Raw genomic sequence first — 26,499 nt, 5'->3', positions numbered from 1 at the left:
TCCCTGCGTATGCCAATTAGTAGGTGCCCATACTTCTGGGGCACCGGGACACCCGGCGATGGCCATCCTGCCAGGTGGCCCTTGCTGAGGCTGGGTGGCACTTGTGGACAGAGCTCCTGGTTGGAGTGGGTGGCATCAGGGCAGATGACCTGCAATGAAACAGGTTAAATCGAATCTAGTTGGTATTCGCTCGGCCCCAGCAGTCTTCAAGTGTGTCAGAAATGGTTTTGATGCTGTGATGTATTATTCCCGATTGTTCCCCTCCCTGGGGAGGACTGTAGGGTGACCATGTCTCAAGTGCCGTATTTGCCTCGGTACCTAGTTTACGGCAGGACTGATGTAAAGACCTTTCAGGCAACAAAGCCCCAGTTTTTCATAGACCACCTTGAAGATAGGTTTGGGGAAGTGGTGGTATTGTCTAAAATGCATAGTGGGATGATTTTGATCCAAGTGGCCTCCCCAACCCAGTTGTGGGCGTTGCTCGCCTGTGAAATGCTGGGTAATACCCTGTGTTGATTACTGCACATAAAAGCCTTAACTTGGGCCACAGTCTTATTTTCCATTGTGACCTCCTTTTGCAGTTGGATAAGGAGCTAGCGCCAACTTGGAGTGATGGGGTGTCCACTTCATCTGGCGTGTGCATAGAGGACCCAAAGATAATAGGGTTGCTAAAGATGCCTTCGTCTTGGCTTTTGAGGGTGACTCGTTACCTGAAATGGTCAAGGTGATGGTTTACTGTTGCGACATGAAACCTTATGTCCCTCCTCCTATGCGGTGCTTCAAGTGCTGGACATTTGGCCACATGTCATCTCGCTGTAACTCCAGTGCCACATGCAGGGATTGTGGTTGTCCTCTGCACTCGGGCGCTCCTCCCACTTGCCACTTGTGTTAACTGTGGGAAGCGCCACTCCCCCTGCTTGCCTGACTGCCCTGTTTTCCATAAGGAGTGGTGAATAATGGAAATCAAAACCCTATACAGGCTCACCTATCATGATGCAAAGAGAAAATACGAACGCATTCATCCTGTTCCAATGACTGCATCCTATGCTGCAACTGCGATGGATGTCCCTGCCATTGTCAAACCTCCAGCGGGCCCTCAGGGCCACTCTGACTCTTCCCCCGTGTTGGTGATGGGGGCACTGCTTCTTCCGTTGCTCCCAAGGTACTTCCCTTTGGAGACCAACCCCCCCCCCCCCCCCCAAATTGACAGGAATATAGGAACCCCCCCCCCCCCACCCGAGGTACACCAGCTTCCTCCAACTTCTGTCAAGCTAAAGGGTCCCTTGGAAGTTTATCTTCTAAGGCATCCTTCAGCGTGACAGCTGACATCAGTCAGTGGCTCAAGGAGCCACGAGCGGCAGACCGAAGAATTTCCCGTTCTTCGTCTGTCCCTGACCCTCCTCCAGAGGCTCCCTCTCAGGTTGCTCCTAAGGAGCAACAGATGGATGGGCAAACAAAGAAGAAGAAGAAAAAAAAAACGCTGTATTGGAAGGGAAAGGTTCAGGTTCCCTCTGTGCCACCTGTTACAACCACCTCTCTGTTTGAGGACGATTTGCAGATTTTGGCGTCCCCCAACGACCTCGATCTCGCCTCTACCTCAGACGCAATGGTTCTCTATTCTGGCTCTCCTTTGGTGGCGGTAGATGACCCAGTGGCGTAAAATGCCTCGTTGGTCTCTTCACGCCGTTTTCGGCTGCGGACGATGTCATTCGCCAGTGGAATTGCAGCAGTTTTTTCCACCACCTTACTGAGCTCCGACAACTTTTCAGCCTTCACTCTTTCTTCTGCATTGCTCTCCAGTAAACTTGGCTTCCGGCATTGCGAACCCCCGCCCTCTGTGGCTATCGGGGTTATTATAAGAATCGGACAGCTTATGAGAGGGTATCTGGTGGAGTCTATGTCTACGTCCTTAACTCTCTTTACAGCGAGTGTGTCCCTCTTCAAACACCGTTAGAGGCTGTTGCTGTTTGGGTGTGGACGCCTCAGGCTGTTACTGTCTGCAGTCTCTCTCTTCCGCCGGATGGTGATGTCCCGCAGCATGTATTGGCTGCACTGGTAGCCCAACTGCTCCCACCTTTTCTGTTACTGGGTGACTTTAACGCCCATAACCCTTTGTGGGGTGGCTTGGTGGCAACAAGCCGTGGAACTGTCATTAAGCAAGTGTTGGCACAGCTCGACCTTTCTCTTTTAAATAATGGTGCCTCCACACATTTCAGTGTGGTGCATGGCACATACTCAGCCATCAACCTTTCAGTCTGCAGCCCTGGCCTTCTACCGTTTGTCCGATGGAGTGTGCATGACGACATGTGCGGTAGCGACCACTTTCTGATCTTTCTGTCACTACCACAGTGTCACTCTTCTGCGTGCCTCCCCAGATGGGCTTTGACTAAGGGTGACTGGGACTCATTCTCCTCCATTGCCACTATTGAGCCTCTTTCTCACGATGCCATTGATGTGGTGGTTCACATGATAACCACTGGCATCATTTCTGGAGCAGAATCTGCATTTCCCTCTTCTTCCGGGTACCCTCGACGGAGGACTGTGCTTTGGTGGTTGCCGGAGAATGCTGCGGCGATTAGAGATCGCTGGCGGGTCCTTCAACGTCGTAAGTGGCACCCATCACTGGAACACATCCTTACCTTTAAGTGGCTCCATGCCCGCACTTGATGACTTATTTGCCAACGGAAGCAGGAGTGCTGTGAAAGGTATGTCTCCACCATTGGCATCCGTACCTCTCCATTGCAGGTTTGGGCCAGGATTGGGTGACTGTATGGATATCAGACCCCCATCAGCATACCTGGTCTTTCCCTGAATGAAGCAGACTGTACTGACTCCGACACGATTGCGGAACTCTTAGCAGAGCATTATGCTCATAGTTCTGCTTCTATGAATTACCCGCTGGCCTTCCGCTCCCTGAAAGAGCGGTTGGAATGTCGGAGCCTTTCATTCCATATGCGCCACCCCTAATCGTACAATGCGCCATTAAGTGAGTGGTAATTCCAAAGTGCGCTTGCCCTGATACGGCTCCCGGGCCGGATCACATCCACTATCAGATGCTCTAACACCTCTCGGTGCACTGCCAGCGACGACACCTAGACCTTTTCAATCATATCTGGGTTGAGGGTGAGTTCCCATCTCAGTGGCAGAAAAGCACTATCATACCAGTGTTGAAGCCTGGCAAGAACCCACTGGAGGTGGACAGCTACCGCCCCATTAGCCTCACCAACGTTCTGTGCAAGTTGGTGGAGTGTATGGTGAGTCAGAGGGTGAGTTGGCTCCTTGAGTCTTGGGGCCATCTGACACTGTCTCAGGGTGGGTTCCATAAGGGTCGCTCTGCCACCGATAATCTTGTCTGCCTGGAGTCTGTCATCTGTACGGGCTTTGCCCACCATCAGCAGCATCTGGTTGCCAAATTTTTTTGACATGTAGAAGCCATACGTTACCACATGGCGACATCACATCCTCACCACGCTTCATGGGTGGGGTCTTAGGGGCCAAAGACTACTGGCCGCTTATACTGCACATGTTTGTAGCTTTCCTGGGCATCCAAATTACCGTATCCTGTTCCCCAATTCGGTCGTCCATCATCCCGAACAGTGGCTCTGGCGAGGGTGTCCGATTGCGGTTCGCGTCCAGTCTCTTCTGTCTGGGCTTGAGGTTTTCCCTCTCCCACCTCTTTTCTGGTCCCATATATGTCTATCCCCGTGTTGTGTGTCCCGCCCATGTGTTGTGTGTCCCGCCCATGTCTTCAGCTGGATTTGGCACAAGCCCAAAAGACTCAGTCCTTCCTGAGGCCCTCCGCTGATGCTTTCTTTCCATCCATGCCACGTTTCCCGGCTCTGCTGTATTCTATACTGATGATTTGATGGTTGCTAGTCGAGCTGGGTATGCTTTTACTCTTGGGAACAATCTGAAAAATGCTCATTGCTGGATGGCTGCAGTGTTTTCACTGCAGAGCTCGTTGCCATTTCTCACGTCCTAGAGTATATCCACTCCTGCTCAGGTGAGTCCTTCATTACTCTCATCTGGTGATGGCTATCCATGAGTCCCTCCATACTATTCCCTGTTGTGCCCGCTCCGTGGTCCTTGTGTGGACCCCGGGTCATGTCGGCATCCCAGGTAATGAACATGTTGACATGTTGACAAACAGGCTATCAGCGTACCTGCCCTGGAGATTGGCCTTTCGGAGTGTGATCTGCAGTCAGTTTTGCGGCAGAAGGTTCTTGGCACCTGGGGTGATCAATTGCGCATACTGCCTTCACCCAACAAACTTTGAATCGTCAAGGAGACTCCCGGTGTGTGGCACTCTTCCTTGCAGGCCTCTCGCAAGGACTCCATTGTCCTCTGCCGGCTATGTATTGGTCACACCTGGCTGATGCACGGTTATTTATTGCACCGCAAGGACCCACCTGTCTGTTGCTGTGGTTCAGCATTGACAGTGGTCCACATTTTGTTGGACTGTCCGCTTTTAACTGCGCTCAGACAGACGTTTGCGCTGCCTGATACACTCCCTGCACTTTTAACAGATGACACTGCAATGGCAGGCTTCATTTTGAGTTTTATTAGAGCTGGGGGCTTTTATCCCTCGATCTGAGGGTTTGTCTCTCTTTTTTTGTGTTGAATCTGGCCTTTGGCCTACGGTTTTAGATTGGAGTTTTTAGTGTGTCTCTTGGTGGTTGGCTTTTCCTTTTTTTTCCCATGGTCGGCCAACCACTGTAACACTCTGTGTGTTTTTAATTCCTCTTTTCTGGTCTTTGTCTATGTCTGTCTTGTTCTGTGTTGTCCCATGTCATCTCCGTTGCTTGTTTTTGTTCCTTGTGGGTGTTTCAGGATCGATGGCCTTTGTAGTCTGATCCCTTCAACCCCCACAAACCAACCAACCAACCAACGTATAATTTATCCCTTTATTTGTAACTCAAGTACTGTTGTATGTAGAATGTTCATTTGGCAGTTTATGGATTACACAGTAACATGTGTAAAAATAGTGGTGTAGACAAGTAATCGCGAATATAAAACAAGCAATAAATGTCATATAATTCATATCTCTAAATTAGTACTGTGGCAGCAAGACACTGTAGACACTGAACATTGCAGAATCTGTTATTTACGTCAGAAGCTACAGTTATTCAATGCTTGATTGTTCTCAGTATTCATGAGCCGCAGTGGTCTGTTGGTATTATTTCTTAGGCGTCTAAAAACTATCACTTGATAAATATGTAATTATGAAATATCCGATAAGAAATGCAGTGGGACTGGTGATTTATTACTGGGTAGGTCTTATTCTGATAGGATGGAGCCTGCCACAGAAAAGTGTTGTAGGACCAATACCGTTGAAAATATGTAATTTAAAGTATTACTATATGAGACATCAACAGTGTAAAACTTGTGCAAAATAATAATTTGAGTTACACTTCATGTCCAAATCTCTTTTGTTTCACCTGAAACTTTAATCTTAAATACACTGAATAGACTGCATTTACATCACTACAGCTAGGAAGAATGTCATGTGTAAGTGTACAATAATTTTGATGGCTAATAGTTAATAACTGCAGTAGTGTAATTTTGCATTAATGATCTTTACCCCAACCAGGGCTTCAGAGTGCAGATTCTCTGTTGCTTTATCACCAACCAACAAATCTTCTGAAACGTAAGCCAAATTTAATTTCATATAGAATAAAATAGTGTGAGAAATTTCCTTTTCCATAAACTTCTGACCTAGGCTTTTGTTGTTGCTTAAATACAGCAGTGTGTTTCCTTACGCTTAATGACTCATTGCAGATTAAATCAAATGCCATTTCACATTATTCTTGATAATGCAAGTGTGAATGTCTCTTCTCAATTGATTCTAGCTATGGAGTTTTTTTAATATCATGTGTCCCTTCTCCCCCATGGAATTTCACTATTGAAGCTGCTTTCTTTCTGTTATGAAAGGCACGAAATAAAGAGTAGATGCATATCACAGATAATTCAGAACACTATACATTTTATGATCATCATCGTCTCTGGCTTATAGGAAATGTGAAAAATACCTACTTATATCCTATAGATTGAAAGCTGTGTGTTTTAGCTTCTCCTAGGACTGAAATGGCAACTTTTGAGTTCATACTTTGGTAACTCGGAGGGGCCAATTGAACCTATCGACACCAGATGTTGTTGTGTGTGATGTTGTACATGTGCAAACAGAAAAAAAACAAAAACCTGACAACAATTTTGTGTCTCTTTATTATATTTTGGAATGTGGATCGTGTATGACAGACTGATCTGTAGCATAATCCAAGGTATAGGTTAGATTGAGATGGGACTGTGTGATTGTGAGTTGACAAAGCAAAGAAGTGTGAATACGAAATCTTAGTTGTAGTGAAATACTGAACAATAGCATAGCCTGTGATCTGGGTTAGGTTGAAGGTTGAACATTTGATAATGAGTTGTCAAAGCAACATTGAAGGTTTTAATTAATATCACAAAGTTAATGTCAATTGAACCTGATAATGTCAGATTCCACTCCTCATAGGTTGGGTGTACTACTTGATGGTGTAAATAGGAGACAGATAAACAAATAAGCATGGCGAGGGGGGGGGGGGGGGCAGTTCTCTTGTCCAGTCAACAACTGAAATGATGGGAAGCTGCTACTTGTGTACACTGACATGATGTTAAACCTGAAGCTTCCTTCCTTCCTTATTTGTGTACACAAATAATAAATATTTGAATGGTTTGTATTGGTTGCAAACCTTCCCCAGGAACTTATGTCACACTGACAGAACTGTTGAACATTGGTTTGGCGAAGATAAATGATGGGATATTTATGTGCTAAGAGTATGCTGCTGGAAGTGTAGAGGAACAAAATAAGCCTCAGTGTTAGCATACACTTTGCCAATAAGTGTTGTCAACTCTGTTTGTCAACGTTTCCTGGTTGCTTCAATATTATGAAAAAGATAAGAGTACCACCCACTGTAAACATTACACACTGAGTTGCAGACATACACTATAAAGAGACTGTTACATGTAAGCTTTTGGCCAAAGCCTTCTACAGAAAAGAAAAATACACACACACCTTCACACAAGCAAGTCACACACAAATATGACGTCTGTCTCTGCCAATTCCGGCCAGAATTCAACAGAAACGTGTCAAACTGGAGCAACTATCTGGAATGTGGTGGAAACTGGGAGGGATACCAGGGTATAGGTGGGGCAAGAGGAATCAGCACTGCCTGGCAGAGCATGCAGGGACTAGAAGTGCCAGGCCTCTAGTCACTGCAAGCTCTGCCAGGCAGCACTGATTGCTCTTGCCCCACCCATACCCTGGTATCCCTCCCAGTTCCCCACCCCATTCCAGATTGTTGCACTCATTTGACACATTTCTGTGTGAATGTGTTTGCATTTCTCTTTTCTGAAGATAACTTTGGATAAAAGCTTGTATGTAACAGACATTTTGTCATGCCTCTCTGCAACTTAAAAGTTTGTCTAACTTTGACTCATTGCTACAGAGTTATGAAAAAGATAAGAGTGCTTTCCGCTGTAAACAGAACCCATTGAGTTGCAGACAGGCACAATGAAGAGGTCGTTACATATAAACTTTCGGCCAAAACCTTCTTCAGAAAAGAAAATCACACACACATTCACACAAGCAAGCACCACCCTCCCCTCTTCATAGACACAGATATGGCTGCTATCTCTACTATTTACGGTGAGTAGCAATCTATCCTTTTCATAATATTGTTGATATTTCTGAATTGCTAGACAGTGTTGACAAATGGTGTGTTAGAATCTTCTGTGCGTATGTATATGAAGTATTTCATGAAACATTTAAGCACAAGTCACCTGTTCTGCATCATAGCGAGAGTTTGCACCTATGATACATTGAACATGCAAATAACTGAACTAACTCTGGTGAGTAATAAAATGTACATTACCTTGTGAATGTTGCAGTTCTTCTTTCTACGTTTGCTAAGAAAATTGGAGAGGAATTCCGCCATATGCAAGACCCTTTGTAGTTTTGTTTTCACCCAGACGTGATTCATCACTTTTTTTACTACCTTCAGTGGGTTTATTTGCTTATTTTTCTCCTGAAAAAATTGTTACTTGTTAACCTTTAAGGAAACTTTTGGTACAAAACATTTACATTTGTGAAATAAGTGATGGACAAATAAACCATTTATTTATTTATTTATTATTTTTATTATTATTTATTGTTGTCAAATATTTTTACATTGGTTTGCATGCAGTACAGATTTAAGTTGAGGCGTTCTCTGTTAATTTACAATATGTCTAAAGTTTCTGGTTTTATAGTACACTGGGAAATAGAGTGTATGTACTAGTTTGTTTGAGCTGTTGATTAGCTATTGGTCATCGCCGCTGACCATAGCATGGTTAAAGCAGGCACAGCATACACTGGACAAAAACATTGTCTTATATGTCAATGGACTGAACGTCAACAGTGCCATAACTAGTACCACAGCATCTGCTTCTCAGGCAGGTGTCTTTAGTCAAGGAGCATTCTGATGATAGCTCATTGATGTATAACCAGCTGACATGGCTGGAAACCCAAAAAGATTTTATTCAGTCACATCACGTAGAGACAACTCATTCATACAATGCTGGAGTAGTACATTGGTGATATTCTCCCTGAAACATAATTGCATGGGATTGTCAATATTCTCCATCTTTGAAAACTGTCTTTGTTGCTGCGTTAGGTGGAAATGAAACTGGTTTCCACATTTGTTTTTCTCATAACTTTAGTGGTGCATAAGTAAGGAGAAGGCTGCATTATGCCTTGTGTGTAGAGTTTATGGAGAAGACTTTGCAGTGTCACCAGTGTGCTCTTTGTCTTTGTGCCCGTGCCCCACACTCCATGGCCTTTTAACTGCCAAAACCAGGCTGAGTCTCACCATTGGCCACTGTTTGTGCTTCTGACTCACCTTGGAAAAATTCATAGGTTTGGAAAGCTCTCATTGTTTCTTAATGTAATATTTGTCATGATTGCCTTATATATCCATTGCCATATGTGAACTAACATGAAAAATGATTACTGTTATGTGGGTGGCATCTGTTCGTTTGGACATTCATGATTCCATGGTATGAGATGGAAGACAAATACTGTCACACTATTATGAAAAGGAAAGTTGCTACTCACCATAAAGCTTTCGCCAGCAAGGCATTCGTAAAAAATCCCCCCCCCCCCCCCCCCCCCCCCCCACACACACACACACACTCACGACCGCCGTATCTGACAACTGAAGCCACACTGCCACTGCCACTGCCACTGCCATACTGACAGTGTGGCTTTAGTTGCCAGAGACTGCAGTCATGCGTTTGTGAGTTGTGTGTGTGGGTGTGTCATTTAGTTTTGAAGAAGTCTTTGCTGGCCCAAAGCTTATTCGTGACAGTCTTTCTGTTGTGCGTATCTGTGACTCAGCATCTTTCCTGTGTGGTTAGTAGTAACTTTCCTTTTCATAATATTGTTACATTCCATCCCGTATTTTCCATTGTTTGAAATACTGATGTCAGCTGCATGAAGGTATTGGAATAATTCATTAGTGACATGTGAAAATTTGTGCCAGACCAGGACATGAACTTGGATTTTTCACTTTATGAGAATTTGTAGTTGACATGAAGTGTGCTCAGATAGCCAAAGTGGTTAAGGCAATCACTCACTTAAAGCAGAAAATTCAGGTTTGAGCCCTAGTCTGCCACAAATTTTCACTTGTGGCCATTAAATTTTTTCAGTGCCCTCATGCGGCTGACATTGGTATTTCTCTTTCATCATGAAAAATGATGCTGAATGTTCCGTGCACACTCAGAAGTGCATTCTACAAACAGTCATAGCAGAATGATGCCGATTGGTTGTAGCGTTATGTGGTACAGTGCGCCTTGTTACTGCACATCACCTGCCACCTTACACCTTAAATTTATACCACTATAATAATCTCTTATGTTTGGCTCCTAGAGAGGAATGCCGTACAAAATGACTGAGTTGACAGCAGAATGCACATTTCTCATTGTTACTGTCCGACACCTTTGACTGAGCGCTCTAAATAGCAGAGTCTACTTTTTTGCTCAACATTTTCTCTCAGTGGCTATTCAGCTGTGTTGTGTTCTCTATCCACAGTCCAAAAAATGTAGAGAAGGTGAGCATTTCAAGAACACTGCTGACACTTCTCACACAATTGCATGCTGAGTCACGCCATCATCCACCACGAAAGAGCACTGTATTGTACATTGACATTCCAACCTCTGGTCAACATTCCAGGAAAATGGATACAGTAATAAAAGCCTACTATTAGCTGTAAGGATACAGCAAATACTAAGCACATAAGTGGTGAGAGAACAAGTCTGTGTTACTCACTCACCTTAAGTGGCAGATGTCAGCAAGTTTGTAGACAAGGCACTGTGACATTAATGCAGTATTTAAGAGTAGCCACAGGATTTGAGATCTGTTGAAGTCCCAACGGATTCTGTAGATGCTCCCCATATTGCAGGCATTTACAAAATTTGTTACAATTATGGCAGTTGATGAAATTGGGAACTTGATGTGTAAATGTTGCACGTGACTGGGACAAAACAGCACATCAGCAATAGCTGAGCACCACCTGGAGTGTGGCTGACCCATCAAGTCTGTGTAGTTGCCCTGCTGCCACAGACACTGCAGCAGAAAATAAGACATATTATTAAAATAATTAAAGTCCTAATGGCATGAACAGATAGAATGGCTACAAATTGCCAATGGCCTGGTTGTTATCAGTCACAGTTCATGAAGCTGCGTGAAGTTCCTCAAGGCCTTGGTTCAACAGTATAGTTAAGCAGCTACTAGAGAACCACCATCTGGCATCAACATCTTGATCCAAAAAACAGCAAGCCCTGGATGCAAACTGCCATTTCGCTGTTTCCTGCCAATCGTCTGCTAGAGTAGAACAAACTTCTACTGGTGGCTTGATATTTACATGAAATCTTTGTTATTTTCCAAAGGAAATTGTTACTTACATCTATAACAAAAGAGGGTTATTTACAGTGCATTTCTGTTTGTCATCCAGATTTACAGTGAACTCTGTTACTTGGCGTGCAGCTAACTGGAAATTTCAATCACTGAATCTAAATAATTAGATAATTTGTAAACATGACTAATGTAATTTTTTTGAAATTATCATTTGAATTGAAAGGGAATCCCAGTTTCCTGCTTCATTGAAGCACTTCGGAGTTCAAACTAATCTTCAGATTGAGGAGTTTTTTATGTTAGATGGGAGCCTGGTGAAGACCTTGGCACCAGAATACGTAACTCGATTCTGAACCTTGCGCATAGAGGCAAAAAATTATTTTTTTGTCTTGTACTGTGATTGTGCAGGCTTCAATTCAGCTGAAATTTATTGTTATTATTGTTGTTTTCTTCATTCTTGATACTAGTTTGATACAGCTGTCTATGCTAGTCTATCTGGTGCAAGTATCTTCATTATTGCATAACTACTACAATGTACGGCAATTTGTAACTGCTTGATGTGTTGAGCTGTGTTCTCCCTTTACAATTTTTACCTTCCATTACCAAATTGATGATTCGTTGGTGCCTCAGGATGTGTCCTATCAACCAATCCCTTCTTTCAACCAGGTTGTGCCATATATGTATTTTTTCCACAATTTGGTCTTGTATCTTCTCATTAGTTATTCAGTCTACCTCTCTTATTTTTCCTGATGATGATATCCCCCTGAGTAGTCCCTGCCTTGAGATCTGAACGGCTTACAGTTTTACCCCTGGAATAATTTACCATCATTATGCCATACAGTAGAACTACATGGCCTCAGGAGAAATAAAAGCTTTTGTTTCCCCTTGGTTTCAGCCATTCACAAAACCAGCATAAGAAAGTCATGTTGACTGTATGTTACAAGGACAGATTAAGCATTCATCCACGCTGTTGCCTCTGCAACTGTGTACAATACTGATGCCTGTCGTCAGGAATCACAGATTTGCCTGGCCTTTCCACAGAAACCCGTCCTTTTGTGCTTACGGGTACTGTGCAGCTTGCTGTATTATTGAGGCTTGGAAGTCATCCCACCTCATCAAGGTCTATGGCATATGAGGGTGATTTTTATTACCAGCAACAAATAATGATAAGGAATGAGTTTACAGCAGCTTGAGTGTAATAGTTTTAAGGCCCTTAAAGAGGTCATGCAAGATATTTGATTAATGTTTGATTATCTGCTTTACATAATATTCTTGCTGCTTGCGTCTGCTGAATAAGAACTTTATTTGCTTCACACACATTGCCCCAAAAGATATTCCATGCGACCCCTGGGAATGAAAATGTACAAAATAAGCCAATACCTGTATATCTATGTCATGATGATAGGAGATACTTAAAACCCAAAGCATACCAAGCTGTACTTCACATTTATTTTATCTCGTGTGTTGAATCCATTTAACTTCTTATCAAAGTGGACTATAAGAAAAGTTACTCAGAATGTTTCTCTTAGTGTATGACCATTGATGTCTGCTTCTGACACTAACAGGTCAGTTTTGCTTGTTTGAAATTGCATAATACGAGTCATTAGGAGATTAAAGACTTAAACTGTGACCAAGTAGTAGACTGTATCTGGCGAGTTTAGTTTGGGCCCTTTATTTGTAGCTTATGTCACCAGCAAACATTACACTTTTTCAGCCATCATATCAGTTCAGTACACCATTGGGGAAGAACAAGGATATACCAGACATAATAATGGGAGACTTCAACAGTCACAATGTGGCCTGGGGATGTACACAAACTAACAAAGATGGGGAACTAGTGGAACAGTGGGCTGAAAACAACAAGCCCCATTTGATCCACAATCCAAAACAGCCTCCATCATTCAACAGCGGCAGATGGAAAAGAGGCTATAATCCAGATCTATGTTTCACTAGCAATACTCTTGCAAGCATAATCCAAAAACTCGTATTGAATTACATCCTAAAGTCCCAGCACCGGCCAGTACTCTGCAAAATCAACCCAGTGATACAACCAACAAAGTTTCCAGTTCGAAACTTATTTAATTTCCAAAAAGCTAACTGGGAAGCTTTCTCTAAAGGAGTAGACAACAAACTTTCATTTCTTCAACCTCTACCAGTAAACTACAGCAATTTGTTAAAGCTTTAAAATACTGTGCATGGCAGAGTATACCAAGAGGATGTAGAAAATCACATTCCAGGCTACTGCGGAGAGACAAAAGAGAAATAATAAACGTATTGTGATCTCTATGACGCCAACCCATTCCCCCCCAGAAACAATGGAGGTGAGCAAAGAAATCGTAACAACAGTGATTGAAAATACACTCCTGGAAATTGAAATAAGAACACTGTGAATTCATTGTCCCAGGAAGGGGAAACTTTATTGACACATTCCTGGGGTCAGATACATCACATGATCACACTGACAGAACCACAGGCACATAGACACAGGCAACAGAGCATGCACAATGTCGGCACTAGTACAGTGTATATCCACCTTTCGCAGCAATGCAGGCTGCTATTCTCCCATGGAGACAATCGTAGAGATGCTGGATGTAGTCCTGTGGAACGGCTTGCCATGCCATTTCCACCTGGCGCCTCAGTTGGACCAGCGTTCGTGGTGGACGTGCAGACCGCGTGAGACGACGCTTCATCCAGTCCCAAACATGCTCAATGGGGGACGGATCCGGAGATCTTGCTGGCCAGGGTAGTTGACTTACACCTTCTAGAGCACGTTGGGTGGCACGGGATACATGCGGACGTGCATTGTCCTGTTGGAACAGCAAGTTCCCTTGCCGGTCTAGGAATGGTAGAATGATGGGTTCAATGACGGTTTGGATGTACCGTGCACTATTCAGTGTCCCCTCGACGATCACCAGTGGTGTACGGCCAGTGCAGGAGATCGCTCCCCACACCATGATGCCGGGTGTTGGCCCTGTGTGCCTCGGTCGTATGCAGTCCTGATTGTGGCGCTCACCTGCACGGCGCCAAACACGCATACGACCATCATTGGCACCAAGGCAGAAGCGACTCTCATCGCTGAAGACGACACGTCTCCATTCGTCCCTCCATTCACGCCTGTCGCGACACCACTGGAGGCGGGCTGCACGATGTTGGGGCGTGAGCAGAAGACGGCCTAACGGTGTGCGGGACCGTAGCCCAGCTTCATGGAGACGGTTGCGAATGGTCCTCGCCGATACCCCAGGAGCAACAGTGTCCCTAATTTGCTGGGAAGTGGCGGTGCGGTCCCCTACGGCATTGCGTAGGATCCTACGGTCTTGGTGTGCATCCGTGCGTCGCTGCGGTCCGGTCCCAGGTCGACGGGCACGTGCACCTTCCGCCGACCACTGGCGACAACATCGATGTACTGTGGAGACCTCACGCCCCACGTGTTGAGCAATTCGGCGGTACGTCCACCCGGCCTCCCGCATGCCCACTATACGCCCTCGCTCAAAGTCCGTCAACTGCACATACGGTTCACGTCCACGCTGTCGCGGCATGCTACCAGTGTTAAAGACTGCAATGGAGCTCCGTATGCCACGGCAAACTGGCTGACACTGACGGCGGCGGTGCACAAATGCTGCGCAGCTAGCGCCATTCGACGGCCAACACCGCGGTTCCTGGTGTATCCGCTGTGCCGTGCGTGTGATCATTGCTTGTACAGCCCTCTCGCAGTGTCCGGAGCAAGTATGGTGGGTCTGACACATCGGTGTCAATGTGTTCTTTTTTCCATTTCCAGGAGTGTAGTTTAAGTTAGATTAAGTAGTGCGTAAGCCTAGGGACCGATGGCCTCAGGAGTTTGGTCCCATAGTCCTTACCACAAAATTCCAAAATTTTCCAATTTTCAAATTTCTGCTCAAGAAGCTAGATGGTATATTGCAGGTCAGGTACACCAGGCTTTGTTGGTGTTATAGCAAACCAAATAGCCTCCCAGTTGCTGAAAAATGGTAAAGCGGAACACAGACTGAAGAAAGGGCATATGAGAAAACTAAATGCTTCCCAAGAAGAAAATAATGAAACAGTCGATCACACATTTATATTATCAGAACTGAACGAAGGAATCAAAAGTTTAAAGATTGGTTAGGCCGAAGGCATAGATGATATTAAAAATGAACAGCTGATACATCTTGGTGTTTGCTCTAAATTGTGGCTGTTGGGGTTTGTGAACTGCTGTTGGGCAACTCGACGAATCCCTAAAATCTGCAGGCAGGCAAAAATAATTGCAATTCTTAAGCCTGGTAAGGACCTAGAAGATCCTAAGAGTTATCGGTTGAACTCTCTGTTGTGTACAACTTGCAAATCTAAACAGATTCAAAGGGCTGATTGAGGGCAAGACTAGCTACAGGGGTGGTGTTTATAGATTTGGTGGCAGCATATGATGCCATCAACCTCAGAAATCTCATTGCGAAAGAGCAAAAAATAATAAAAAGCCCTCAGTTAACTGCTGTAAGCAAATCATTTATATTTAACAGAAGATATTTTGTTGCATTCCAGGGTAACAAGAGCAGATGGTGACTACAAAAAAATGGGCTTCCCCAGGGCAGTGTTCTTGTCACCATGTTATTCAATATTTATACAAATGACCAGCCTATTAGTCCCTGGTCAAGATCTTTCATTTATGCTGATGATAGGGCAATAGCAGTTCAGGCATCAAACTATAAGGATATTGAGGAAATACTAGCTGAGACCCTGGAAAATCTCACCAACTGTTACAATAAAAATCAGTTGAAACCCAAGACCCAGACTTGCTTATTCCATCTTAACAACAGAGAGGCAAAGCGAGAACTGAATGTTTGGTGGAATGAAACAAGATTAACAAACTGCCCTTTCCCAGTGTACTTGGGAGTTACTCTTGATAGGACACTGTCATTCAAGCGGCACATTGAGGGGAGCAGGGCAAAAGTCCTGCCACGGAATAACTTACTTGGCAAGATAACAACATCAAAATGGGGAGCTAATCCAAAAGTTTTATGCACCACGGCAATGGCACTCTTGTTACTCTGCTGCTGAGTTTGAAAGTCCTATTTGGGAGCGGTCATGCCACACAAACAAACTGGACACTGTCCTGAACCAAACGTGTAGACTATTACTGGCTGTCTTAAGCCAACAAGAGTAGAACACCTATACTCCTTATCAGGAATTGCTCTGCTAAATGTCCGACGTTCAATGCAGAGCAGAACTGAATGAACAAAACAGGTTCAAGATCAATGTCATCCGCTACATGGGTCCCAAATGGTACCAAAGTGCCTTACGTCAAGAAGTATTTTCTCCACTCAGCCGAACAACTCACAGATTCACCAAAAACTTCTAGAAAAAGACTGTGGGATGAACATCATGAATATCCCCACAATTCTAAGGAAGTGCTGGCACCAGGTGTGGAACTTGATTGGCAGATAGGGAAATCCCTGAACAGGCTCCATTCAGGAATTGGCAGATGTAACTAAAATCTGCACAAGTGGGGAATTAGTGAAAGTGCTTTATGTCTGTGTGGGAACATCCAGACCATGAACCACCTCTTTCAATGTCCGCTAGTAAACCATCCAAGAGCATGCGCGGCCCAAGACCTGATGACATGCAGCGAAGTAGCAAGGGCATATGTGGACTTCTGGAAGAATGAGATATAAAACGAAGACTGTATAATATTTTATTATACTGTATATAATGTTCCATGTATTTTATTTTATAAATTAGCATTGTAATATTGTAAATTTTATAGAGGACAAATTATAGAGAAGTTGTTTCTATTGCTCCCACTACCCCAATACATAAGAGGCAATTCAAAGCCCTCTATGAACTTTTATTCTTGCTTTTTTATGTTAATTTTTTGGTTGCTGTTGCAGGATACTCTTTGTTGTCTGGGGGCCAGTCATCCGCTCATATAGTGTTCAGACGGGTGAACTGATTGACAGCTATGAAGGATTGAAGTCAAGAGCAGTTGGTGTTGTGTTGAATCCAGACAATTCTGATCATATTGTTGCCTGTTCACAAACAGGTGAATTAATTGAATGGAACTGGAGGACTGCAGAACAAAAGCGAAAACTGGTGAGTGAAGAGAAGACTGTGTGAGCATCACATGCTAGTGTTAAAGTTAATTTGACTAGCAGTGTTGATTCCTCTTTACTTCGAGCCATGTTTTTTTTTATTTTATTTTTTTTATTCCAGTAATTGTAATTTTTGTTTGTATAACCTGACTTTTATCAAGATGCTGTGCTTTTTATTGTCTCACTTACCTTTGCTGATGTACTAGTGGGACACATCCTCGATTTCAGAACAATAAATGTAAAATTTCTGGCTGGTAAAGGAAGACCAAAGCCAATTTTAATCAGAATGGCAATTGTGAAGGAAAGTTTCATCCCCCTTAACACCTCTGTTCAGTATGTCTTCATTTTCGTGTGGACAGCGTCAGATGTATGTGAAAAGTTCTTGTGCATAACTTCGGATATTATTGTATAAACTGCACAATAATTCCCTGAGGCAGCTGCTCATCACCTTCAGGTGTGACTGTGTCTAACTGCTATGGCTTTTTGTTAGAGTGGGGCTATAACATCACTGCAGGAGATGTTGACATTTAGAACCTCCTGTTAGAGAAGCAAGTCATGGACTCCAAGTGCATGTCATCAGAAAGCCACAGACCACAGCGAATGCGCACGAGCAAGGTGTTGGTTCTCAGCTTAGCTATTCTGACTTTAATTTCTCATCAGTATTATCCCTCAGAATTCGTTTGTCTGCAGCTGATGTTTCTTTAGTGCCACCAGTGCTGGTTCCAGTGCTTTGCTGAGCTGAAAGCCTGTATTACTGTTAATGAAGTTGGTGGTTTTACATATTTCAGCTGCTTCTTTAGTGACAGACTCCCAATATGTGGAGGTGGACAAGAGGATCTCGGTCTCCCTGTAATTAATGCTGTCTCTAATATCAAATTGGTTGGATGTGACACCTGCATTTATCGCACCTCTCTTTTGTGGTGCAATATGTCTGACCAGTGTACAATTTTCCACACTAACAAGAGATCTAATATATTCCAAGTCTTCTTAGTCTTAGGTCATCTTTTATAGAACCCAATACTGTCTGTGCCTGCACTGCTGGATGGAATAGACATTTTATGTGGTGTTTCATGAAGCACCTGGCAGTCTTGAAAGGAACACAGCCAGTATAAGGCTGGAAAACCAGTATACTGGAGTTCTCTATTTCTACATGCTATGTCTCTACATGCTATGTCTCTACAAGCTATGTCTCTTAAAGCTTGGAGCACATGTCTCTCCTTAGTGATGGTTGGGTGCAGGCATCACTGATGAGAGAAAAGTGCTCTGATATCTAAGAGCAGACACAGAAACAGTAATTTAACTGCTAACATGGGTAATGCCACTGCTTGCCTGCCTGCAGATCTTATCTTGGCAAGATGATGGTTTTAATCCAGGATTCAGCATATTGTCAATCCAGAATAATCCAATGGAAGCAACACAATGAGAGACATCTTCTCTCAAAACCAACACGTTTCCTGACCTTCAGAAAGAGAGTTTCATACCGCAAGACCAGTTTCACCAAAACTTTGTGGCCCACCAAAGAAACGTAAAGCAGGAGTTTTGCTTTCCGCCATTGTGAGCTGTATAGGGGCCCTAAAATACTACTTAACAAAACATCTGGCTTCTCATTTAAGCTCTGAAGTTGTGAACATCGTATTTTGAAATCCAGAAGATTTTATACAGCAACTTGAGAACTTATGTATTGAACCAACCGGCATTTTAGTGAGTTTCCATGTGGTTTTCTTGCTCACTCAAGTTCCTCTGGTGAGTTCATTGCAACTTGTAGGAGCTTATCTGCAAGAGCAAATCCAACATCTTTTCAAATATATGTGTACTTTGACTTACTTTTATTTAGTGACAAATATTTCAAGCAAACTGACAATGTTGCTACGAGTTTCTCTTTCAAAGTAGCTAACCTTTTTATGGGAGACTTCAGGACAAAGCACTTCGGTCATCAGTTTTGAAACCTAAATGTTTTTGGAGATACGTGTACTATACTTTTGTGGCACAGACATGAGGGGCAGCAATACTTCCTTCATTTTTAGAATGCTTTAACTCCCTTCCTCAAAGCATCTTCTTCATCACGGAAGTGGGAAACATTGGAGATCACCCATTTTTGGATGCCATGCTTCACAAAAAAGGTGATGGCTGTCTGGGTCATGAAGTGTTTCATAAACCAATACACACCAACCTGTTTTTACAAGATATGAGCTTTCATCACTCATCCCAACTCAAAAGTATGTTATGGAACCTCGTTCATAGGTCTCAAGTTATCCAGATGTGGAGAACTCGCCAGCATCACTTGGACACCTCTGTTCAGGTACTCTGATAAACAGATTCACAATACAGTTTGACCAGCATACATTAGATCTCAAAAACAGCCAGATGAAACCCAGAAATCCACTGGAATTGTTTTCCTGCCTTATGCTGACAGTGAGTTCTTTAAGATGAGCAGGCTGTTCAAGAAACAGTGTGTGAACTCTGTCTTCCACCCTGTGGCTCAAGTGCAAGATAACCTAAATCTAAGGAGACCAGTAATACATGACTTACTTTGTCATTGTGGAAAATCATACATTGGTCAAATGTGTCACACTTTTAAAGACACCTTTTAAAGACTAAGTCAGGCAGAAAAACCTGCTGTTGCTGAACACTGTCTTGACAAGGAGCATGTAATGATTTAAAGAGAGCCTCATACTGGAACTCTGTCACCATAGAAGCAGCAAAAATATGTATAGCTAACAACTTCATTAACAGAGGCTCCTATTTCCAACTCTGCAAAGCATGGGAACTAGCACTGCTGGCACTAAGGAATCGTCGGCTGCAGACAAATGAATTCAGTGATGTAACACCAGATGGGGAACCAAAGGCAGAACAGTAAAGCCTGACACCAACAGGATGCCTGTGCCATTCATTGAGGCTGCAATTTGAGGTCAAACTTTCCTGCGCCACACATGCGGAGTCTGCGATTCACATCTCCAACAGAGGACATTGGGTGTCTCTGTCTCCTGTGATGGCATTATAACCTTGCCTCTTGGCACCTGCACTTTTTTTAGTGAATCAGTGTCCAAATTAGCCATCCACAACAGCTAGCCACAGTCGCAACCCCCATTGGGAAAGCCTCAAGCAGCACAGTGTCAGATGTCTTTGAAAGGCAAGTCCACTTTCCCCCACCCCAGATTTCTGGATATTTGACAGCTTTACATTTTACAGGCATGCAATCACTCATTCTGTGGGTGTTAGGTAAAAATCATGTGAAGTCTGTCAGTGGTTCTATGAAGTTGTGCTTTACTTGTTTTGGATTAGTTTAATTATATTTCTTTGCCCATTTTTATACTTAATTATTTTTGTTTGACCTGTCAGAATAGTAGTTACTTATAAATGTACCTGAGGTTGAAAGCATAACTATTTATTATTGGTGTGAGAAATTTGTCCATAAACAACTTCCATGGTCACCACATAGTGCAAGAGAGAACTGAAACCAGTGGAACTACTATCTTCCCACAGACTTACAGGATGCTGACCAATAACAATGTACTAGCTGGACTTGACTATGACTTTTAAATTTCTATGTACTATGGGATTATCATTTTTATTCTGTTTCAAATTCAGTAGTGTTATTACCTGCCTCTGACATTTTGTGCTCTCTGTCAAAGATTTTTTTTCCTTTCGCTTTCTCATCTTCATCAAATTTACAAGGTCAACTATAATTTACTTACAAGTGAGGATGAGGATCTTCATAAGGATCAGACATTAAAGAGGAAGACTAACTGGAAGGCTGATAACAACTCAGTACATAATGCAATTCTTCACCAATTGGTTTATCTGCAAATGTTTGTTTTCCAGAGTTATGTTGCGTGTTTTCCCTGTAATGCTACCTTTACTTTTCTTTTAGTTCTTGGGGTTTCTCCCCTAAAATGATTAAAATTTGCACACAAGTTCCCATCTTCACCTTTGTTTTTGTCACTCATTTTCTTTTTTTCTAAATTAATTGTATTTTTTCAGACCTTTCATTTCCATTCCATAGTGGTGTGTTTTTAGAACTGTTTATAATTTTCCATTCATTGTGTTTATCTCTCACCTTCCATTGCAGCACTTTATTGTTCCAACCTCCATTCTAGTTTCATTTTCCTATTTTGTCAAGTTGCTCTTCCTGTTGTAACCTGTGTAGTCACTGTCTGTCTCCATGGAAATGCATGATTGTGATCATCTGAAATATCATGCTTTTTGTTGTAATGCAGATATATGCTTAGTTATCATCTCTGTTGTTAACCTAGACTCTTTCTCATGTATCCCTATAAGGTCACCTTGTACGCTTACCATTAATGTGGTCAGTGTGGTCCAAAATTTCTCGGATGTTCCCAGTTTGTCCATTTCACAATGTACAAGACTCTTATGTACTACTCATGGCAATCATTGTATACTTGCTGGTTACAAAATCTCTTCTCTCAAGGGCATGTTTAAGCATATTTAATTTGGATTCAGAGCTACACTTATTCAAATCGATATCAGGCAATCTAGATTTAAATTTTCTGTAATTTCTCTAAACTGCCCAAGGCATGTGCTTTTTCCTTTATTTATATTGGATTTTTCTGTGATCAGCCAGTACTTCCTGGTAACTATTAATGTTTTGGTGGCGACAGATAATCAACTGCTTAGTTGTAAATAGCTTTATTAGTTCAGCCACCTAATTCGTACTATTTTTCCTGCAAGTAAACTTAACATTGTTATGCTTATTTTATTTTTAACCAGCTTGCTGCTGTTGGTTCATTTGTGGCTTTATTATTTGTAAAATTTTGTATTTTACACCATTTTTAACAGATGATTGGGCACTCCAACTATTTATGCCCAAGTACATTGATTTCACCTTATTGTATACTGTGACCATGTATGTGTAACCATCTTCTACTCAGTTATGTATTTATGTTGTTCGGTGATATTCTTTTAGTATTTGTCTCCCTTTTTCTTTGGGCAGTGAATCCCACTATTATTATAACAAGAAGTCTTAGGGCTTATACAGTTTTTTTATTGTAGCTTCTTCACTTTCCCTTCTGCAATCTTTTAGTCTGAAACTGTCATATAACTGCCTGAAACTGCCGTGATCTTGAACCAATAAAAGTATTTACAGCTGAAGTAGTTGATTATCCAACTCCACTATGACACTCAGTTGTGGATGTCCTTCAAACCAAATCTTAGTCATTTTGTGTTCACTATGAAGAAATGATGAAATCTTGAGCAACACTGGAAAGTACACTGCTTACTGATACATGGCTTTTATAAAACTGTAGTGTTCATGTCATTATATATTTATGCTTGTTAGTATTACTGTGAAATTTATTTTTATGCTGTTGTACAAGAACTTTAGTTCAGTTGAACTAATAATTATTTTTGTCCCCGTAGCAACTGGATTTAAATTATAAGAACAACAAACCCAAGTTGATTGTGAATTTTTATGTTGCAAGAACAATAGAAAGGAAGATTAAAGTGTTCTTAGTATGGGGGTATGAAAAGGAGAAAAATGCAATTGTTGACATTTTTAATTTTACAACAGGCAAGGTCTCAAAAACAAACTTTGGACAGTGCAGGTAACTTTTTGATTATTGTCTTCTGTACTAATATATGTTTCCATTCCATTAACTGTTGTCTGTATTGGTTATTTTTAAAAATATTTTCTAGAGTTGACAGCCATTCACACAGCACTGCTATCGGAGGAAGCAATACGGGTATCTGTATTGCTGGCATAAAACAGAATGAGCTATTTGTAATTTCTTCAGAAGATGGTCACCAAATGAGGTCGGTAACGTAATTTTCTACCACCATTCTAAAGTAATTATGACTTCATTAAAATTATGGGAATATTGCTGCACAACTTCATATAATTCTAATAGACATTCATTCATGGACAAAATATCTTTCTGCACCATCCAGAAGGTTGTATTTTTGAGAGTGAATATTTATGTAGTAGCTATAAAAAAAATCACAATTCCAACAGACTTTAATTATGATGGATGTTTGAATGTAGTCATTCGAGTATAATAAGTGATTACTGAACTCTTAGTTTTGTACTGACATCTATACTAATGTATAACTGTAGTTTCTTTTGATGCAGAACTTGCTCAGTGAAACTTCCAGCCACAATTCATTCCAGCTTCAATACTGATAAAACGGTAAACTTTTTGTACAAATGAATGGTGCTCTAGGCAGTAAAATGACAAAAAGTGACACTGAAGTGATGCTTCCTAGCATAAACTCCTTTCAGTAATCCCTTGATGTGTACAGCTTTCTCAGTTGTTTGTGTTCTTCAGATGTCGACTGGGCTGCTTATGATGCAATAATGTGAATATACGCAGTTTGACTTGCGTGTAATAATAGATGCTCTGTGGGTACATTTTTTCATTTCTTGAATGGAGCCAGTTGTGGGTATCCACCAGATTTTCGGTCTTATCATGACATTTGCTAAACTATTATTGGTTTTCCTTGCATTTACAGTGTTAAATTTTCTTGGACTGAAAATGTATCTCCAGTTCAGCAGCATTGATGATCCCTTTTATGCAAAATACTTTAATGACTAAGGTAGGGTTTATGATTGTAGTAGAGAATTTAAAGTGATTTTACAAATTCAAATAACAAGTAAACCAATTTAATGTTAACCAGCAGAAGAAGCTGTATTCTTCTACTGCAAAATGGCAACAGGATGACCCATAATGATAAGCAAATTGGAAATGACTCAGTCAGATGCTGATGGTCTACACTAGCTTCTGGAGCCAAGCTGTTTGCAGTACTTGAACACTTCCCAGCAAATTAGGGACACTGTTGCTCCTGGGGTATCGGCGAGGACCATTCGCAACCGTCTCCATGAAGCTGGGCTACGGTCCCGCACACCGTTAGGCCGTCTTCCGCTCACGCCCCAACATCGTGCAGCCCGCCTCCAGTGGTGTCGCGACAGGCGTGAATGGAGGGACGAATGGAGACGTGTCGTCTTCAGCGATGAGAGTCGCTTCTGCCTTGGTGCCAATGATGGTTGTATGCGTGTTTGGCGCCGTGCAGGTGAGCGCCACAATCAGGGCTGCATACGACCGAGGCACACAGGGCCAACACCCGGCATCATGGTGTGGGGAGCGATCTCCTACACTGGCCGTACACCACTGGTGATCGTCGAGGGGACACTGAATAGTGCACGGTACATCCAAAACGTCATCGAACCCATCGTTCTACCATTCCTAGACTGGCAAGGGAACTTGCTGTTCCAACAGGACAATGCACGTCCGCATGTATCCCGTGCCACCCAACGTGCTCTAGAAGGTGTAAGTCAACTACCCTGGCCAGCAAGATCTCCGGATCCGTCCCCCATTGAGCATGTTTGGGACTGGATGAAGCGTCGTCTCACGCGGTCTGCACGTCCAGCACGAACGCTGGTCTAACTGAGGCGCCAGGTGGAAATGGCATGGCAAGCCGTTCCACAGGACTACATCCAGCATCTCTACGATCGTCTCCATGGGAGAATAGCAGCCTGCATTGCTGCGAAAGGTGGATATACACTGTACTAGTGCTGACATTGTGCATGCTCTGTTGCCTGTGTCTATGTGCCTGTGGTTCTGTCCGTGTGATCATGTGATGTATCTGACCCCAGGAATGTGTCAATAAAGTTTCCCCTTCCTGGGACAATGAATTGACGGTGTTCTTATTTCAATTTCCAGGAGTGTATTATTAGTTATAGTTTTAAAAAAGTCCTTCTATCTGTTAAACACATAGACAAAAATCAGCGTCTTTATTTACACCAAAGGTCACATACAACTTAAAATGTAACATCACAGATAGCGATTACTTATGCATACCCCAAACTATCACCAATGGCTGTGAGAAAGTACATGGTTTGCATTCTATTATCGAACAGTTCCACCAGAATGAAAACTGGAGAGGAAGTGGTTAATTGCTGGCAGTTGCTAAAGCAAGTATTGGTGGGTTTCATGTATCACACGTACAATCACTTCAGTTTGTCACATGTTTTAAGACATTGGAGTCCTCATACTATATAATGGGATTCATTGAATGTGAAGAAGTTGTAAAACCCATGATGTAACTTCTATCTTCCACAGATTTATTTTTTGTTTTTTCTCCATTATGTGCCAATGTGGCCATATCAGTTGAACCACTGCAAGCCTCTTATTTGCCTTTTGTAATATTTTGCTGTGCACCAGCTTTCTTTGATCAGGCCTTTTCTCTGTGGAGATTGCTGAACTTTCCAAATGTTGATCTTCCTGTAAAAGCTCTGTTTTCACCAAATCTGCACTGATTCTTCTTTATTTCTAAACTACAGTTACTGTTGTCTTCTGTGTTTCTGGTGAATCGGCCAACTTGGAGTGTTCAAAGTCACTCCTCCTCCTCCTCCTCCTCCTCATCATCATCATCATCACCACCACCACCACCACCACCACCACCACCATCATGGATTTTACTCATATTAGCTCTTATTTTAAGAATATTTGACATTATTTTGTTTAAAGCCTTCAATACTTTGACATTTCCAAATTATTGGAAAGGGCGAATTCGGTAAGGCCATTCATCTGTTTAGCATACCGTATTTACTCGAATCTAAGCCGAACTCGAATCTAAGCTGCACCTGAAAAATGAGACTCGAAAACAAGGGAAAAAAATTTTCCCGAATCTAAACTGCACCTGAAATTTGAGACTCGAAATTCATGGGGAGAGAAAAGTTTTAGGCCACACCTTCAAATCAAAACAAAGTTGGTCCATTATAATATGAGACACAATTTAGGTCGAATGAATGATGATACAGCTACAGTAGTTTGGTTCGAGTCGTAAGCGTAGCAGTTAAGCTTTACCAGGTAGCCATTGCTACTCGTCAGGCGCTCCGTCCGTATTTATACGGGTACCCTTCCTTTTTCACGGGATTCGTCTGGTTTGAATTGATTGCTCATTTTTCTTTGATCTGATAAGTGCCGTTCTCTTTGTTACAGGTGTTTACGTCACTCTAAGCTGAAAATGCATTACTGTACTGTGTCATGCATTGTTTGTCGCTTTCTGATAATGAGTGTTTATGGCCTGTCGCCGCTCACTGCATGACTTGCTTTTGTGCACGGTACTGCCACTTAAAAGAGAGAGAGAGAGAGGAATCGTCTCATTAGCGAAACAATGGCAAGAGACTGCTATTTGTTGTTACTTACACTGCTGCTTTCTTTGATAATGATCGACAAGAACCAAATAATAGACTGCGTATGATAGAAGATGTTCTGAATGAGACTTTAGCAAAAAATTTTCTCCGTTTGAAAATCTTTGCAGACGCCTCTTTAGTACATTACATTCTGCACAGAAATTAGAGTCATCTTAGATTTAAAAATCCAGTCAATTGCCGTGCTTCATTTCTGACTCTATCACTATTAGGCCTAAGAATAATACGAATATAAACATGACATGATATGTGTATTCTTCCATGTTTGCTGCTGTCTCACTCTAGTTTCGTAGTTTATTAGGCAGACAGGATTTAAATGAGATAGCTGC

The 26,499-nt window shown here is 42.4% G+C and overlaps 1 protein-coding gene across 1 annotated transcript in view; it reads left to right on the top strand.

Annotated features, from left to right (window-relative positions):
- The window catches only part of LOC124607404 (WD repeat-containing protein 75), a 218,743-nt gene that overhangs the window by 5,198 nt on the left and 187,046 nt on the right, over window positions 1-26,499 (top strand). The window contains exons 2-4 of the mRNA XM_047139728.1: window positions 16,804-17,005; window positions 22,381-22,565; window positions 22,657-22,773. Of these exons, the coding sequence (XP_046995684.1) occupies window positions 16,804-17,005; window positions 22,381-22,565; window positions 22,657-22,773 (504 nt within the window). The remainder of the gene's footprint in view (window positions 1-16,803; window positions 17,006-22,380; window positions 22,566-22,656; window positions 22,774-26,499) is intronic.

This window comes from Schistocerca americana, chromosome 3, assembly GCF_021461395.2.
Source record: "Schistocerca americana isolate TAMUIC-IGC-003095 chromosome 3, iqSchAmer2.1, whole genome shotgun sequence".
Taxonomy (NCBI): domain Eukaryota; kingdom Metazoa; phylum Arthropoda; class Insecta; order Orthoptera; family Acrididae; genus Schistocerca; species Schistocerca americana.
This window is presented reverse-complemented; position numbering and strand designations above follow the sequence as displayed.